Source organism: Alligator mississippiensis, chromosome 2, assembly GCF_030867095.1.
Source record: "Alligator mississippiensis isolate rAllMis1 chromosome 2, rAllMis1, whole genome shotgun sequence".
NCBI lineage: Eukaryota > Metazoa > Chordata > Crocodylia > Alligatoridae > Alligator > Alligator mississippiensis.
In genome coordinates this window covers 88,853,743-88,871,802 of record NC_081825.1, presented here as the reverse complement: position 1 = coordinate 88,871,802, position 18,060 = coordinate 88,853,743, and the positions used below count along the sequence as shown (strand labels likewise).

Sequence of the window (18,060 nt, the reverse complement as noted above, 5' to 3'; positions counted from 1 at the left end):
GATGTCATGGGTGTATTCCCAAGAAGATGCTGGCAGCTCTGAACACCAGTTTCTCTAACTCAGGAGTGGGCAAAATATGGCCCGTGGGCTGGATACAGCCCACCAGCCCATTCTATCCAGCCTGCAGGGGCCTCTAAACATTTTAGAAAATTAATTTTTATATGCTACTCACTGCCTGTCAAAGAAGACAGGAGCCTGTGGCAGCAAGGTGAGCCTGGCTCCACCCCACCCCCCTCCGTCACCCTCCCCTCTCTCACCATCAGCCCCAAACCAGAAGCCTTGTGACCCTGGAGTGCCTCCCCACACCCGTCCAAGTAGAAAGTATGGCAAGATTGGATGGAGGGGGGTGAACCACTGGAACAGCCCAGTGGCCGGGAGCCCCGTGGTGCTTCCTGGGCCAAAATGGAAGTGTGTGCTGGGGGGGGGGTGGAGGGAAGTTGCTGCAGTGAGGGGGGTGCAGGGAGCAGTGCAGGGAGCAGCAGGGGCCGCGGGAAGTAGTGGAGGCCGCGGAGAGTGGCAAGAGCATGCACCGCTCAGCTTCTTCTCACCAGTGCCGTCCCAGCCGGGCCCACCTTGTCCCAAGCAGCATGCAGCAAAGCAATGGCTGGGCTGGCTTTGCCATGTGCTGCTTGGGATGGGACGGGACAGGCCCAGCTGGGTCAGCACTGTTGAGAAGCAGCAGCTGAGCCATGTGCCGCTCAGGACCAGCTCAGCCACGGCTTCCCCTCCCCAGTGCTGGCCTGGCCAGGCCTGAGAGGCATGCAGCAAAGCCGCGGCTTCTATTTACCTCTGCCAGCCTGTCCTGGCTGGTCCCAAGTGGCACGCAGCTCAGCCGCCGCTTCTCCTCTCCAGTGCCAACTTGGCCAGGCCTGTTGCATCCTGAGTAGCATGCAGGGAAGCAGTGGCTGGGTCAGCTTTGCTGCATGCCGCTCAGGATGGGACGGGCCTACTACTCCCCTCCTGCCCCCCCCACTCCTCCAGCTGCTACCTTCCCAAGGCTTGGCCAGGCCAGTAAACCTAAGGTGCATCCCCCTGCTCCTGCTTTTCCCCACACCTCCCTCTCTTTCTCTCTCTCTCCCTCTCCCTCCTTCCTCCCCTCTCTCTTCTCTGTTCCCTTTCTTCCCTCTATGAAGTTTTATTTATGGTCACCAGGTTTAGAATTTTTAGAAAGCCTGGTATTTATCTTAAAACAGAAACATTTATTATTATTAACTACATTAATATACAGTGCATCCTTCCACATACCCAGTTTTGCCCCAGTTTTGTTTTTTTGGCATGCCGGCACTCCAGCACCTTTCAAGGTAGACATTGTGGGGTTTTTGGCATTCCAGCCAAAAACATTGCCTACCCCTGACACAGACCATGTGACAGAGTTTAATTTCCAGTTCCAAGGCCATACTACCCACTTCCAAAAGGAGTACTTCTGGTGGCAAAGGGTAGGGGTTAGGTGGCAGGACTTCCAGCCACAAGATGGTGACCAGGGGATGGGGCAACTGTCAAGGGGTGGAGCTACCCATGCAGCCCTTGACTGCTCATTGAAATTCATGAAGTGGCCCTCCAGCTGAAATAATTGTCCACCCCTGTTCTAACTGCTTGGAAATCATGTATTTGTCCTTAGAACTTTTTTTTTGGCTCAGTCCATTGGATGCATAAGTGGACAATATTCTATAAATCCTTGGCAAATTTCTTTGCTGAGATGGCCTGCTAAACTGGTGGGTAATGGACTTCTAAGAGATAGGTAGCCATATTGACAATGAATCAGTCAACCAACCAGCATATTCTATAATGTACCAACTTAATATTGTTAATACTGGCTAGCTGGATTGAGATGTCTAGATAAAGCTGCATACACTAGATTCATAGAATCATATAGAAGAAGGGTCATTTTGTCCAATGTCTGAGGTAGGATCACCCCTATCCAAACCATCACATGCAAATCTACTCTCTAACTCAGTAAAACACCATAAAATTTAGATATATCTAATATTTTCAGACCTAAAAGAGAAGTGAATGTCTAAAGAACATGCCATGGTATATCAATCAAAGTTCTGAAGGGCCCTACACCCATACCATCCCTTGATACCTATATTTATTCTAATGCATAGACACTAAAATATAGCAAAAGTGCTAAAACCAAACATACATATACAGAGAAAAACAACAGAAATACAAAAAAGTGCTTGTATAACAAAGCAAAACATATATTATTATAGTTGCATTAGTTTTATAAGGAAATTTTTTGAAGCCTCACCTAATTTAAAAATAAAATTAGGGTTTGGGAATGCATTAAATGTGAAGTTCAGTTCCTTATATAAGACTTTCCATATCACACTAAGTTCCTTTACTTTGCTACATCAGACTGAAATACTTGGCAAACAACCTGGGCTGATGATTTTAACTAATGTGAAGGTTAATTATAAGGTTATTACAATTTTCTCTGTATTTTAAAATAGTTAGCACTTACCTTTATTTCTTGAACTTTCTTGGTTCTTTTCTTGCTGCAATTAAAAATACAAAAAATAAATGTTATTTATAATATTGGTTAACATAAAAATCACAAAAATACACGGCTGAATGGGACCGCAGAAAGTCATCTAACTCATACCTCTGCTCTGAGGAAGAATCAGATATACTTTGGCCATCCTTGACAGCTACTCAGCTAACCTGCTCTTATAAACCCCTAAGAAAAAATGTCTACAACATTCTTTGGTAGTTTATTCTAGCACGTAATTCTCCTTATAGTTCAAAAGTGTTCCCTGATATCTATCTAAACCATCCTGCTGCAAATGAAACAGATTGCTTCTTAATCTATCTTTTGTGACCCTGAAGAAAAATTGAGCACCACTATCTTCATAATGACTGTGGCAGAGCACGCTTGGTGCCTGTCACTTTAAGGGCTTAGAGCAGGAAGCTAGGCAGTGGCAGGTGCAGGCCCCTGATGAGATGGTCACATGACTGCAGGAGGGTCATGTGATTGGAGGAGGGAGATGAGCTGCCTCCATTTTAACTCAGGTCCTCAGGGATGAAGTAGCAGTTTGCTGGCTGTGGCCATAGAGAGAACACCACCTGGCTGGAGCTACTGCTCATAAAAACTTGGAGGTAAGGGCAGGCTTTGTGGGGAAGGTAGAGGCTCCAGGTCTTGGGCATGACTGAAAACCACACCCTGCTGGGGCAGGATGGTCTGGTGGGACTACCTGTGGTGGAGTCACCCCAAGAAATGTCAGGCCAGTCACCTCCCCAATGGAAGGTGTGTAAGGGGCATTTTATAACCCCAGCCCCTACAGCTTCATGGATTGAGACAGCCCTGAGCTGAGTTGGTAGGGGCAAGGAGTCCTGAGCTGAATTGGTATTGAGAGATCTGAGGCTCAAGTGCCGAAGAACCCCAGTGAGGGAGCAGAGGAGTGTGAGGGAGAGAAGGCAAGCCACTAGTCAACCTGACTAGGTGGACCCTTGACTAGTCAATGCTGGGGCCAGGACCAGAAAGGTCAAAAGGGCCAAGGGCCCACCATGAGGTTTGCACAGAGACAGGGGCATGGGGCTCTGACTGGCCTGGAGGGTGAAGACAGGGCCAGTGACACCAAAGGTCCCCAGGGAGGGGGCATACCCTAGAGGGAGAAGGGTACAGAAGAGCTTGGCTGCCTAAGAAAGCCGGGTGTTAAGTTGTGGATGCTATCTGTGAGGCATGGAACACTGTATAGGGAAGATCGGAGTCGTGTACACAGGCTCTTGGCATCAGGGCAAACAAATGGGCAGCCTCCTGCCTGATTGACATCTCTTAATCATTATCATTGAGGCGGGCCGATGACTTACCAGCTCTGGGACAACCCCCTGCTACAATGACCTTGTGTATGCAAAGACTATTATCATGCTTCCCACTAAACAAAACTCAAGTCTTTCCACATTTCCTCAGAATTCATAGTTGTTCCAATAAGATACCATAAAAAACAGTTGTCTCCCATACCCCATGTCTTCTAAATGTATTTAGTTGCTCTTCTCTGGTCTCACTTTAATTTTTTCTACATCCCTCCTAAGTGTATTGGTCAAAACTGTACACTAAAGAATTCCATCTAAACTCTCACCAGCATTAAGTTATTTTGCTTTTAGAACTGATGCTTTTGTCAGTCTATCACTCTGTTTTTTCAGCACACCATTGCACTGTTAATGGATATTCAGTTTGCAGTTCACTATAACCTCTACATCTTTTTCTGCAGAATTGGTGTGTAGAGAGTAATTTCCTAATTTGTATTTGTTTGTTTTTTTAATTTTTCTTTCTTCTTGCCCAAAGCATTCTACACTTATCTTTATTGACTTTTTTATATTAGCAGATTAACAAAAAAATATTATCCCACAGAGAAAGCACATTAGAAATAACAATACATTTTACAAAAATGCTAACATAATTGACTAATACAGAATCTGAATCACTTTTTGAAAATAATCAGAAGTAGTCTATCTTAATAACCATATGTAGACAATTAAATTTTGGTAAACTGTTCATCAGAAACAAACTTTGATGCTGATGTTTTATTATTCAGAATTGTCCAATTAACAATTTATCATATTTTACTCTATGGATTTATATTCACCTATACACCTCCTACAATGTCTTGAAGTGTTACAAACCATCTGTAAAGTTTGGTCACCTAAGATACTTCAAATTGTTTCTGCTCCATGGCTGGATGCCACAGAAAAAAAGGCATTTGTCTACTCTAGTCCAGTACCATATGTTTGCTAGTAGTCTATACCTCTTGTTCCTGAAGAAGTTGCAAAATAATTCAAATGAGAAATTATAACTTTCTCTTAGAAGGTGGTTTATCCTAATTGAAGGCAGCTACTGTTGACTTATAGCTCTTTAAAATAATGTAACTGATCCACTTGACTCAAATATGGTCGAGTTGGAACTTGTCAAAAGTGGCACACATTACTAGATTACTGTTGACAGCAGTGACAATTCTTTCATAACCTTGAAGGCAAACTCTGTGGTATCTGCAAGTATTAGAATCATATGCACTGACCCAAGCAAAACACCAGCAACAAAAGTAACGCTTGCGTAGGACTACCTCATCCTTTACCTTCTTCAGGCTGCAACCTGGAGCCTCCTTTTCTCCTCAGTTGTAATGAGATGTCCATCTATATATCTTTCTCCTCCTTTACCTGCCCCCTCCTCTTGCAAAATCAGAAGATTAACTCAGAATTTTATTCCTTTGGCCAAACCTCAGGAAAATCCAGTTCTCCCTTGAGCACCAGAAAGTAATAGATTTACCTTTATGCTCTCCCCAGGCATATCCTAAGACTCATTTCATACCAAAGTGATACGGGCTATGCTGGGGCTTAATGGTCTATCAGTCTCAGACACTGATTAGACAAAATCTGCTGAATCTTAGTCCCCCTGCTGGAAAGAAAACTACAACCATTTTAAAGTCTATGACAAAATTTACCGCACAAGATGCTACAGAGACGTAGCAACAGCAGACACAAACCGTGACGCTGCTGGTACTGCACAGGAGCAATGAGTTCCTGTGCAGTAGGGTCAGAAATGACCCATGTGGCACTGGAAGTGTGCAGTACTGGTAGTCAGGCGTACATGTAGATGCACCTCTATGTAGCAGTAGATGGTCTAACCTGCACAGGATGTGCCATGCTCACATTCCTCCCAGAGGGTCAAGAGCACTTCATCTGCACTACATATAAGTTGGTGTCTGCCCTGGAGGAGAAGAGTCAAAGCTTGGAAGCACAGGCATTCATACCACATTGCATCAGGATACAGGAAGATTATTTAGACATGGGTTATGAGAAGCTGGTACTGGAGAGGTCAAAAGGAAATGAGAAATGGCAGCATGACTGCTCAAAGAAGGAGGACCCCCAGTGAAGAGGAACAGATTGAAAGCTGTTGCTAAATTCTAACCCTGCAGTGGACCTGCTGAGGAAAAAGCAGAGGAGAGGACATCTGTAGGCATGATGCGGAGGACTCAGCAGTTTAGAAAACAGGAAATGCAAGGCCCCAGGGACAAGGGCTCTAAGACCACTGCACCATAAAGGAAGAGAAGTGGTGGTGGTTGGTGATTCCCTTCTGCAAGGGATGGAGACACCGATTTGGCATCCAGATTTAGGGGCCTGCTTAGAGCCTGAATTCAGGATGTTACAATACTGTGCCCTTGAGAAGCATCCAGCCCTCCTTCAGTCTATCTTCATAGGCACTATGGCTATTAACATCTTGAGTTGCATGAAATTCACTTTTTTTTTTCTTTTTTTTTTTTTAGAGAGAGCATCCTAACTTTGCTGACCTCGTGCTTCCTGGGGTCACACTGGCTCACCCATCCTTTGGACCATTACACCTTCCTACTTGTCTATGTAAGTACCAGTGATACTGCCAGAAATGACACTGAGGTGACTGTGAGGCTCTTGGCATGAGGATTAAGGAACTTGGAGCACAAGTGGCATTTTCATCATTTCTTCCCATGGAAGGCAAGGGTCCAGGAAGTGGTGTCAATGTGAAAGCCTTGGACTCCTCAACAACAGGTAAATGTTCCTGGGAGAAGGACTGCTATCAAGAGAGAGGATCCATCTGATGAGAATGGGAAAGAGAATCTTTGGGTAACATCTGGCCACCCTAGTAAGGACAGCTTTAAATTAGATTCCATGAAAAATGGTAATCCAAACCTTCCAGAAACAGAACACACAGTCCAGAGTGGTGTTGGCTGCAGCAAAAGCTGAGGATTTTGACTGGGGTGTCCCAATGCTCCTACTGGGACCAAAGACAGAGGTTCCTGGCTAGAGGGTTTTGCCCCTACGGTCAGGTTCAGATTGATCACTGTATTTGGGGTCCAGAAGGAATTTTACCCCATGGTCAGACTGGTATACACTGTGGGGGGTTTTGCCTTCCTCCACAGAGGGGTGTGTGGCCCCTTACCTGTGATCTCTCAAGTGTATTTTAACAACCTTTTACAGATGCAGGATATTAGCTGCTGTGGTCCCTCTGCTTTCTGTGCCAGGTTTTGGGTGTTTTGGCTTGTGTTGGGGTTTACTGAAGTCTTACAAAGAGCTTAGATCATGAATTGTACAGGATGGTTTAGATAGGGATGATCCTGCCTCTGGCAGAGAGTTGGATTAGATAAGCAACCTTATTTCCAGTCCTACTTTTCTATGTTTCCTATGATTTCTATTATTTCCCATTGTCCATGTAAACATTTTAGTACTATTTTTAATCATGCAAAAATCTTAAGTTAGTATTCTTTTGGCTGCAAATCAAATTTGTTAATCATGCATTTTATTAAAAGTTCTCTTTCAACCAGGTTTTAAGTTTTGGCCTAGCAGTTTCCAATATCAATTTATAAAAACATTAATGTTGCATAGGCATGAATCAGAGTCAAGTTTCTGACATTGTTTTTTTGCCACATTTTGGTAATGAAAAAATATCTAGCCTTCCCATTAGAAACAATTTTCATTTCAAAATTAAACAATTCTAATAAGAAATAAAAATGGTCAAGAACCATGTTTTTTATTAACCTGAAGTAAATATTTTGGGCGGGGGTTACTTGGTTTTTTTTGAGACTTCAACTCTTTGTTCATATTTGAAGCGTTATTCAGTACAGGAAGTGTTTCCAGCCCAGGTCTCATCTATGAACAAGAGAGAAGACAGTGGCTGCATAAACAATTATATCCTCCACTTGTCCTACTTTTACTCGCCATATCCAATCCTGCAAACTATAAAATATAAACAATTTATCATAAAAAGTTTGTGAAAAACCAATAAAGAGGCCTGTGATTATTGCAGAAATGAATAATTTTTTTTTTATTTGAACAGAAATTTGTGAATAACTTTATACTATTTTTCTAGTTGGCCATATACTTCCATATACTAAACAAATATCTTCAATGAAAAGTGACTGGTACACTACAAATGCAGAAACATGGCTTTAGGTTATATCATCTTAAATATGTTTCCATTTGAAATATGACAGCAAATTAACAATGTCTTACTGAACACCTGAACTCTATACTGGTATTAATAAAAAAAAAAAAAAAAATCATTTATGAGGAAAAAAGAAAAGGATCAAGTATGCTGCAGCATTCATGAAAAAGATACCATAGACTTTCAGCAATCCTGCAAGTTAATTTACTAAAGGGTCCCCTTTCATTAATCTGAAATTAAAGCTAAAGTTGACAATTCTCCTGCTTATTCATTTATCAGCCTCCCTCTTTGACACGCATCCCATTGGCTGCCAGACAACCATAAAAGTATTTTTTACTCATTCAAGGATTAACTGTCATCATGCCATATTCTTCTAATTTAATTCTAAATCATATTTTATTTTCTGATTGACAAGTTATTTCCCTAGAAGTTCATATGCTATAACAGTTTGGAAGTATATAATTCAAGGAAACTGTCTGGCAAGTACACATGTATATAATTGCATACATTCACTAAACACCCTAATGTTATCCTCAAAACAAAAGGCACAATTAAGAAACTACCTACATATTCAGAGTTTAAAAATGGAGAAGCAGATCATCAGCTTCTATAAGCTGTCGTCTGTGGAACCCTGATAACACCTTAGCTTACACCAGCTAAGAAAGACTGACTATTCAAAGACTGCCCTAAAAAATAATCTGAATAGTTGTCTTTGATTTATTTTTCAAATTCCTTGTTCTTTACCAGCCGTTATTGTCAGTAATGTTTACTGAAATTAAGTTATCCAAAATGTCACTAAGTATGAGTCTACATTCATTACGGAATATTTTGTTTTGTTTTGTTGTATATTATACATAACCAGTACTCAAACCTGGAGGGAGTATCTAGGACTAGGTAAAGCTCCTCATGAATCATCTTTGATCCAGAGGATGGAAGTAAAGCAAGAAAGAAGGAAGCAGCATCCTGTAAATTTGGACTCCAACTCCAACAACATGTGGATCTGTGAAACATGTAACAAGCTGTGTTGCTCTCAGTTTGGGCTTCTTAGCCACAAATAGATTCATCAGGCATCTGACTGGGTTTCTTACATGTATACCATGATCCAGAGAACCAGAGTAGTTGCTTACTACTTAAACCCTAATCATAAATGTGATTATAACTCAGGATCTGTCCCTAAAAAAAAAAAATCAACTTGATTACAATCAGGTGCTAAGTGCAGTGTTCTGTCTGCTGTACCTATAACAGCTAAAAGAAATCCATCTAAAATATTCCTAAGGTTCCTATTATTGCAATACGAATGTCAATTTGATTGGCAAAAACCTAAAATGGATTTATCATTACACAGAATAAACAAGTAGCTGCAGGGGACAGAAGAAAGTAAATCAGAAGCTAATTCTTACATGCTTCTTTCTAAATTCCAGTGTACCTTTCTTTCTTCTTCTTTTTTTCTTTCTTTCTTCTTTTTTTTTTTTTTTTTTGAGACCAAAACAATTATTTTAAGCTGTGACATATAACCAGACTCTACCTATGGTATATGGCAAAACCTCACCATCTGAAGCTAATTTCATGTCCCTACCTACCTATTTAAAAGGTATTAGGTATGTAATAATAGTTGGGAACAATAAATATTTATAAATCTATAAACCTAAATTTACCTATATCTCAATGCTGAGAATCTATTTCATCATTCTATCCAGTTAACTCAGTTGCAAGACATTCTCATTCATGCAATGCAAAACCTGATTTTTCTATTTACTTCAATTCTTGTCAGGTAGGGTAATACTATATAATCATTCCTGAAATGTATTTTTCACCATAGGCCTATATCATAGAGTCCTCTTCCCCTCAGGGGTGGTATTAGCTTAGGATAGTTTCTGAAGGCCTTGTTCTGAAGGCCTTTGTCTAGTTTCTGAAGGCCTTGTTATACCTTATCCTGTAAGCCATGCAAATATTGATCACTTAGGGCATTTTTACATGTGCTCTGGGAGGGGTGGGGGCACACTTTAGTATGGCTCCCTAATTAATGGGTGCTTTGAACTAAAGCTCATCAAACAAGCTTTAATTCAAAGTACCCCACCCCCATTTTTCAGTGTGGGGACGTTGATACTCGTGATGCTACAGCGATGCACACTGACACTTGTAATGCTAGAGTCTGTTGGAGCATGTTAATTTCTATGCTCCAGCAAACTCGATTAATATTCAAATGAGCTGGATTTCCAGTGCGTCAGACCAGGCTTCCTGCATATGTATAGGAGCCCTTAGTGCTAACCTGGAGTTTGGGGTAGTCACACATTAAAGCTGTCAATGTTACCTGCCTCCCCTAGAGCCCAGTGTGGACAGCATGCTGGTGATTAGCTGTGACAAGGCAGTACCCCTCCCTATCAGGGCTGCTAAATGCTCCCACCAGCCATAAAGTGGTGCTGTGGGAGAAACCAGTGGGATGGCACAGTGCAATGCCCCTAAGTCAAGCACCAATGGAGCCATCAGTCCCTTGCTGAGTCAGGACCAGAGCCCCACCATGCAGCACCCTCCACATTCTTGTGGCAACCTCACATAGCTTTCCTTTTTCTCTTGTGCTGAGCCACACTCTGCCTACCCTGCAGCAGCATCTTGGTGCACATGCCTCTTCCTGCCCCCCCCCACCTCACTCCCCACTGGCCCTGACCCACCTCAAGTAGCCACTTGGTCTGTACAGTGTTCACAGCAAGGCTGCCCACATGGGAAGCACCCACCCTGGTGGGAAGCACTGTGACTACAAGGTTCTCTGGGGCTGCAAAACTCATTCTGCTTCCTGGGAGCAGCAAGGAGGTTTGGGTGGCAGTGGGAGGCACCGCAGCCACTGCATACTCCAGGGTTGTGGCAAGCAGTGGGCAAGAGGCACCGTGCCCAAGCCCCACTACACCCTGGCATCCCTGTTCACCCTGACTTAGGAATGGCCACTGCATCCTGGGGTACTGGAAGACTTCAATTTGGGAAAAGTAACAGTGGGGAGTGGCTGGAACAGGAGCAAAATTAGGTAGATTGGAGATAATTCTGCCTTGGTGTAGCTTTGAGCTTTATAATGGGTGCTTTAAAACACATAAAGGCATTTATGTGCAGCCAATCCAGGGGTCAAGGAGCTGCCTAAAATTACCATGTAACAAGGCCCTGACCATGTCCTCTGAAGCCAGCCCTGTAGCTTCTGCACAAGATGGGGAGCCCTGGCTCCTTTCTGTTCTGAAACCCCGGCTTTTTAGTTCTCAACCCTCCCTGGTTGTTCCAAGGCTCTGACCGAGGCAACTAGGTTCCAGCTCAGTATCTCGTACTGAGAACTGATGCAACCCACAGTTCCAAACAGAAAAACAGGCAGCTTCACTTTGATAAAAGCATGTATTGGGGAAAAGGCCACCCAGCTGGAGGTTCTCTGCCTCTTCTATCTCCAGTCCAGCCCAAAGTTTGCTTAGCTCTTCTCTCTCCAGCCTGCCCAACCATTTAACCTAAAAGCTGCTCTCTCAGCCCTCTGGGGACTGCCTTTACTCTCATGTCCCCACTCTGCTTCTTTGCTACTCCACCCATTGGTATGCTTATTTCAGTGTCCTCCCTTTGACCTCTCCAAGCACCTCCTCCTAAGATTAAGAAGGAAGCCTATCTGAAGCATCAAAAAGGCTATTTAAGTCCTATTAATTCAGAACATCCCTTCAGTCTTGTCCTGCACACAGACAGTTCTGTTAAAGCAAACAACAAAGCTTACTTTTTTTTTTCTTTTTCTATAGACATAAGTAAAAAAGAATAGAAAAGTTTTAAATAAAACAGCATGACCTATAATCTCAGGTGTGTAGGTAGCAACTGCTACATTCTGAGTCCTGATCTCTTAATTTATTGTTAAATCAGAGGGGCCTTGCAGGAAAGCAAATTAAGAGATAGTCAAGCCTCAGTATTTCATTTTTTTTTTTTTGAAAGGGAGGAGTAAAGAAATGCTAGAAGGGATGTAAAGGGTTTCCAGGGAATGAAATAAAGGGTAGATATAGAATAATTGGGAAAACATATAGAGGAGAGGGAGTTTTGACCATAAATTGACTTAATTGAAATTTCACCATAATAATTTGACTGTTGAAAGAAAAATAAAAAACTGAAAATGTTTTACATTTCCAGCATTCTGTCAAACCTGAAAACCATCAAAGAAATAAAATATGTTATTAGTAAAGATTTTCATTTTGTAGCAAACCTAATTTTCTGTTGGAGAAAAGAAAAAAGATGGATGGCAATAATTCATCCAGGCCAAGTCAGGAAATTGAGTCTTAGTTTCCACAAAAGTCTTGAGAATTCTGGTTTTAAATTACTATACATCTTTTCATGTACCCTTTCATAGAATGCTGCACCACACATTCTAGCCTTATTGGATGCCTGTAGACATGCTGCAGGGCTGCTCTGATGTACTGTCCTTACAGTATGTTGGAGCAGACTCAATTAATCGAGTCTGCTGGAGCATGGTAATTACCACACTTCAGCCACCCTCTGAGTCTCATAAATTAGCACCCCATGCTTCAAAATGGTGACAGGGTGCTTGAACTAAAGCTGTTTTGATGAGCTTTAGTTCAAGCACCCTTGCCACCATTTTGAAGTGTGGAGACGCTAATACACAAAAGGCTGCAGTGCTTTAATTAGAGCAGTTCTCAGAGTTGCTCTAATTAAGGTTCCGCCCCCCAACCCTGCCCCGAACATATGTAAAAGTGCCCATTGTGCATTATTTTAATAACAATCTTTTTGAAGAAATGTTTTACCCCTAAAGAGAAAGGGCAACATTGTAAGTACCAGCTTACTCCATTATCCATCAGTTATCAAAATGGGAGCAACACTGATTGTGAAGATAATATTATCCTTCTCTTCTGGCTGAAGGAAAGATGGTAAACTTTATGTAGTCTTTCAGCAGGAAGGAGACAACATTACATGTATAAAAAATAAACTATTAATGAGAGTGCATGTATTTAAACTTCTTGCTATCTAAAATCTGGATACTAAAAAATCTAGCTACATGGGGTACCTGTGAGCAAACCAATAACATGTTAGTAAGGGACCTTGTGTAGATTTAATGATAATTAAATCCTTGGGGAAGAAAGAATTACTCTTCAGGGGTATAAGGCCATCCCCCAAATGGAAAGAGAATTCCCTTTTGCCTCTATTGGCAGGAAGCAGCTTTAGGAACTATCTCAAATGTAGAAACTAGTTACATCAGCAAAATGTTCTTTGTTTTCAAAGATTTTTTATTATTTGTGTTTATACAGCACAATGGAACCTTATTCTGATTTGGATCAATAAGTGTAACATTAATATAATAATAAAAGAAGAAAAAAATCATATTCTTTTAGCATAGTTTATTAAATAAGAATAGGTAACTACTATTCTGATATGAGTAAGAAAGATGTATTAATTCTATATAAAATTAGAGAAGTGGAAGTATTAACAGAGTTACTAGTGTATATACTCCATTACTCATCTCTGACTACATTAAGATATACAAAATAATTATGCATGGAAGTCTGACAATCATAAGAGCAGAAGTCTATTTACATTTTAAATAAAAACAAAAATGATCGCAACAGAAAGATCACACACTGTTATCCACCACTTTACATAATTTGTAAACACCACAAATTACCCTGCTCCCTAGGACTTTTTTTCTGCTTGACTCTATGAAAATAGCCCTGAATCCAATATGTTCCAGCCAAATTACTTAGATGAGTTGCATGGTATTGCGTTACATTAAGTTGCATCATGTTGTGTCAGCCTTGCCCAATGAAATTCAGTAGTGCACAACACAGTGGAACTAAAAAGAAGTCTCTCTTTTGTGTCCAACAGGCTCTATTCAGTCCAAACTTTTCAAAGCACAGCAGATTAAAGTGGAGAAAATGTCACATTTTCCACTATGTTTATGAACTAGAAAAGATCATGGATGACTGACCACACAAATTGCTACTTTGGCACATCACGAGTTATAAGATGCTTGCAGTATATCTTAAACTGACTGTGGCAAAGGAAGTGATTTAAATACACAAAAATACTTTTGGAGGGGTGAAATCTTCCTTTCTAGTAACTGGTCTCTAAGTCTGAATACAAAAATACACTCAGTCTGTCTTAGAATATTCTGAAATCCTGACATTATTATTGTTTTGCTATGACACTGACTAGATGGCACAGGTATAGTTTGAAATTTTCATTTGTCAAGGAAGCTTTTTCACTAACTTGTTACTGACAGTTAGGAGAAGCATGGAAGCAGAACTGGAAGGTGGAAAGGTTTCTAAAATAATGGCTCTAGAAAGACAGAAATCAATATAGTCACGTATAAAGATATGCAAATATAGTCAGATAAAGCAGAGAGCCATCCATAAATGTGAGAATGTCCACCAGACTTCCAAAGGTTCAGAGTTGTTCCCCTCCCCACTCCCCAACACTTCTGTATTTTATTTCATTTTTTACCTCTCTAGCTGGCTATGGCAAAGTTGATATTTGTCTTATTTAGAGTACTAGACTACAAGTTTCATTGACTTCCAATTGGAAATGTGCTCCTTACCCTTTGATGCATTTCTATTGTACTTATGACAACAGAGACAAGAACCTTTGTATCTCTCTTTTCGCCTAGGTCAAGAATGGAAAGAAGCAGCCTCTTTTTCTCTTCAAAACATGTTATCAAGTCTACTTAGGCTAAACAGATCTTTTTGAATATTTTGTATATTAAAATGAAACTTCTGGATCAATAAAACTCTTAAAATATACACAAGTGTTAATTAGTCTAACACATACTGTAGGCTGCCTTTGGCATGTGAATGAATTATTATAATTTTACAAACATAAATTGCTAATTAAAGAAATTGTAATAGAAGAGGGAATACAAACCTATTTGCCTGATTAACAAATTTTATAATGAAAAGTTATTACCAGTCATATCATATGATGTAGTTAAATTGCAGAAAATGGCTTTGGTGCTCATTATATTTTATATTCACTCTGTGATGTTATTTTCATTATATATTAACTGTTTGTAATGAACCATAAGGAATAATTGCTATTAAAATGTAATATTTTGATGCAAGAGTTGCTGAGGTAAAACATCAATTCCTGCCATATGATTAAAAAACTGCAAATGATGAAGTATTTGAATAACAACATCTTAATAGCTTACATTAATATAATGATTTTAATATGTAAGGATGCCAAGTTTCTTTATGAACTATATACATACAAATACTTCTTCACTCTTGGAGAGGTAACTAATTTATGAAAGGATGTTTATAGCCAGGTCGATCACTGGAAAAAAACAGTGTAAAAGAACTTGATAAGCCACAATGAGAGAAAAATGTGATCATGCCTTGTGATACAAAGTTCCACAGCATTGGAGTGATTACTTCCTAGTACAAGTTCTCAGTGATAATCACATCATCATTGGCAACCCTTTGATTTGAAGACAGTCTCTACCATGGGTTCATTGATAGATCTTGAGGTGACTTCATATCCCTCCACCGAAGTTCATAGATTCATAGACATTAGGGCTGGAAGGGAACTCGGAAGATCATCGAGTCCAGCCCCCTGCCTCAGGGGCAGGAAGTCAGCTGGGGTCATAGGATCCCAGCAAGATAAACATCCAAATGTCTCTTGAAGGTGTTCAAAGTAGGTGCTTGAACCACCTCCAGTGGCAGTCTATTCCAAACCTTGGAGGCTTGGACGGTAAAGAAGTTCTTCCTTACGTACAGCCTGAAACGGTCATGGAGGAGTTTGTAACGGTTTGACCTTGTCATCCCTTGGGGCGCTCTGGCGAACAAATGTTGTCCCAGATCCTGGTGAGCACCCCTGATAAACTCATAGGTGGCCACCAGATCACCCCTGAGCCTACACTTTTCCAGGCTGAAGAGTCCCATGGCTGTCAGTCTCTCATCTTAATGTCTGTTTTCCTGACCTCTAATCATGTGTGTGGCTCTCCTCTGCACTCTCTCAAACTTCTCCACATCCTTTTTGAATTGTGGAGCCCCAAACTGGATGCAGTACTCCAGCTGCGGCCTCACCAAGGTCAAGTACAATGGGAGGATGATGTCCTGGGATTCGCTTGAGAAGCATCTATGGATGCAAGCCAGTGTTTTTCTCGCTTTACTAGCTGCAGCATCACATTGAAGGCTCATGTTCATCTTGTGGTCAATCATGACCCCCAAGTCCCTTTTGTCTGTAGTGCTAGCCAGCGTAGCACTGCCAAGCCTATAAGCATGCTGCAGGTTTTTCTTCCCAAGGTGAAGAACTTTTTAAATACAGGAGGTCCGCTAGTTCCCTGGAGAGCCAAGGGGGCTGCTGTGCCTTTTTGCTGCCTTTCCTCTGAGATGGAATAGACTTTGCTTGTGCATCCAGGATCACTTCCTTGAGGAGCAACCACTCATCCTGAACTCCCATCTCCTTTGGGTTTTGGTCCTTCAGGGCCTCACTGACAAGCCTTCTGAGCTTGTCAAAGTCATATTTCCTGAAGTCGAGGGCTTCTATATTGCTGACTGACTTGCCAGCTTTACGGCGGACGGTGAAGTTGATCAGCTTGTGGTCACTGTCACCCAGCTTCCCTTTGATCCTTAGGTCGCTGATTAGGTTGTGCCCATTGCCAGTACCAGGTCAAGCAGCGTTTTACCTCTTGTCGACCTGTAGACTTTTGCATCAGCTAGAGCTCATCCATGCATGAGAGAAAGCTTTGCAACCACTTGGATTTGGCCGAGCGCTCTTCCCACAAGATGTCTGGGTAGTTGAGGTCTTTCCACAGGGGAGAGTAGACTGCAGGCTTGGATTCATCTCTTTTTCCTTTCTCAGCTCTCTCTTTTCTGCTTTGAAGGCAAGGAACTTCACTTTGAAACAGGCTGCTGCTTGGTTGAGTTGCAGAGCCATTTCAGTCAGTTTGCAGGCAGCTTCTCCCAACTCATGATGTCAGCATCCATTTTTTGAAGTATGCCTTCAGTGTGCCCTTGTTGCTTTTCCTCTGGCTACCACAAGATCTCAGGCCATAACTAAGCTGGGAGTGGAGCACTTGTTCTCGGAGTCAAGTCAGGCATCCATACACAGTATCCAGCCCAGTGGAGTTGATGCTTAAGGATCACTAACTCAATGGTGGTAACGTTGGCCTAAAAAAGATGCTGGCATTCGTGCAGCAATTTTCCAATTTGATGTGGAAGATTTTCTAGAGACATCACTGGTGATACCTTTTCAGACTCTTGAGATGACAATGGTAGGTCACCCACATTTCACATCTGTAGAGGAGTGTGGGGATGATGACTGCACTGTAGACCTGGACCTTTGTATCTTTCTGGACATAGCAATCAATAAAGGCACATTGAACCAATTTTCCAAAGGAGGAACTTGCACATTGGATTCTGGGCTGGATCTCCTCATCAGTGTTCACTCTGAGAGAGATGACTACCAGGGTACTTGACTATCTCCAAAGTCTACCTCTTGATGGTAATTTTGAGGGTCACATTCATGGCCTGGAGCAGGCTGATAGAGCACTTTAGTTTTCATGATGTTGAGAGAGAGGCCTCAAGTTTGGTAGGCTTCTCCGAAGATTTTGTGATCTGGAGGTTTTCCTCAGTGTATGCAAGGATGGCAAAATCAACTGCATATTAAAGGTCAAGGATGTTTGTTTTGAGCACTTTGGTCTTCAAGCAAAAACATCCCAGATTGAAGAGCTCTCCAGCCATTCGGTATTCAATGTCAATTCTGGAAAGAGGTTGTTCTTAATGAGAACCAGTATGACTATAAACAAATGGAAACCAAAATTGGGACGATGACACATCCTTGGCTTGTCTCTGGTTCGGATGACAAATAAATCTGTCTCTGATCTGCTACAAAGAATGGTTGAAGTCATCTGGTTGTAGAAAAGCCTTAGGGTCCTTATGTACTTTTCTCAGGACATCCAAATCTGGCCAGTACTTTCCAAAGGGCTTCATGCTTGAAATCACATAAAAGCAGTATAGTCTTTCTATGTATAGATACACTCTAAGGACTAGACTGTGATATGCATTATGCCCCCAAGAAAAAAAGTAAGATCTTGTTAATACTACTACACAGCTACCATAAAACATAGTAATAACTAAGGGTATTCACTCAGTCCAGGATCGTGCCCTAACTCCAACTGCAATACAGAGAGATACAGT

The 18,060-nt window shown here is 41.5% G+C and overlaps 1 protein-coding gene across 3 annotated transcripts in view; it reads right to left on the bottom strand.

Moving 5' to 3' along the window:
* Nucleotides 1–18,060, bottom strand: part of FSTL5 (follistatin like 5) — a 627,705-nt gene that overhangs the window by 520,715 nt on the left and 88,930 nt on the right. For all 3 annotated transcript variants that reach the window (XM_019481445.2, XM_019481443.2, XM_019481444.2), the window contains exon 3: nucleotides 2,465–2,498. In XM_019481445.2, coding sequence (XP_019336990.1) covers nucleotides 2,465–2,498 — 34 coding nt within the window. The remainder of the gene's footprint in view (nucleotides 1–2,464; nucleotides 2,499–18,060) is intronic.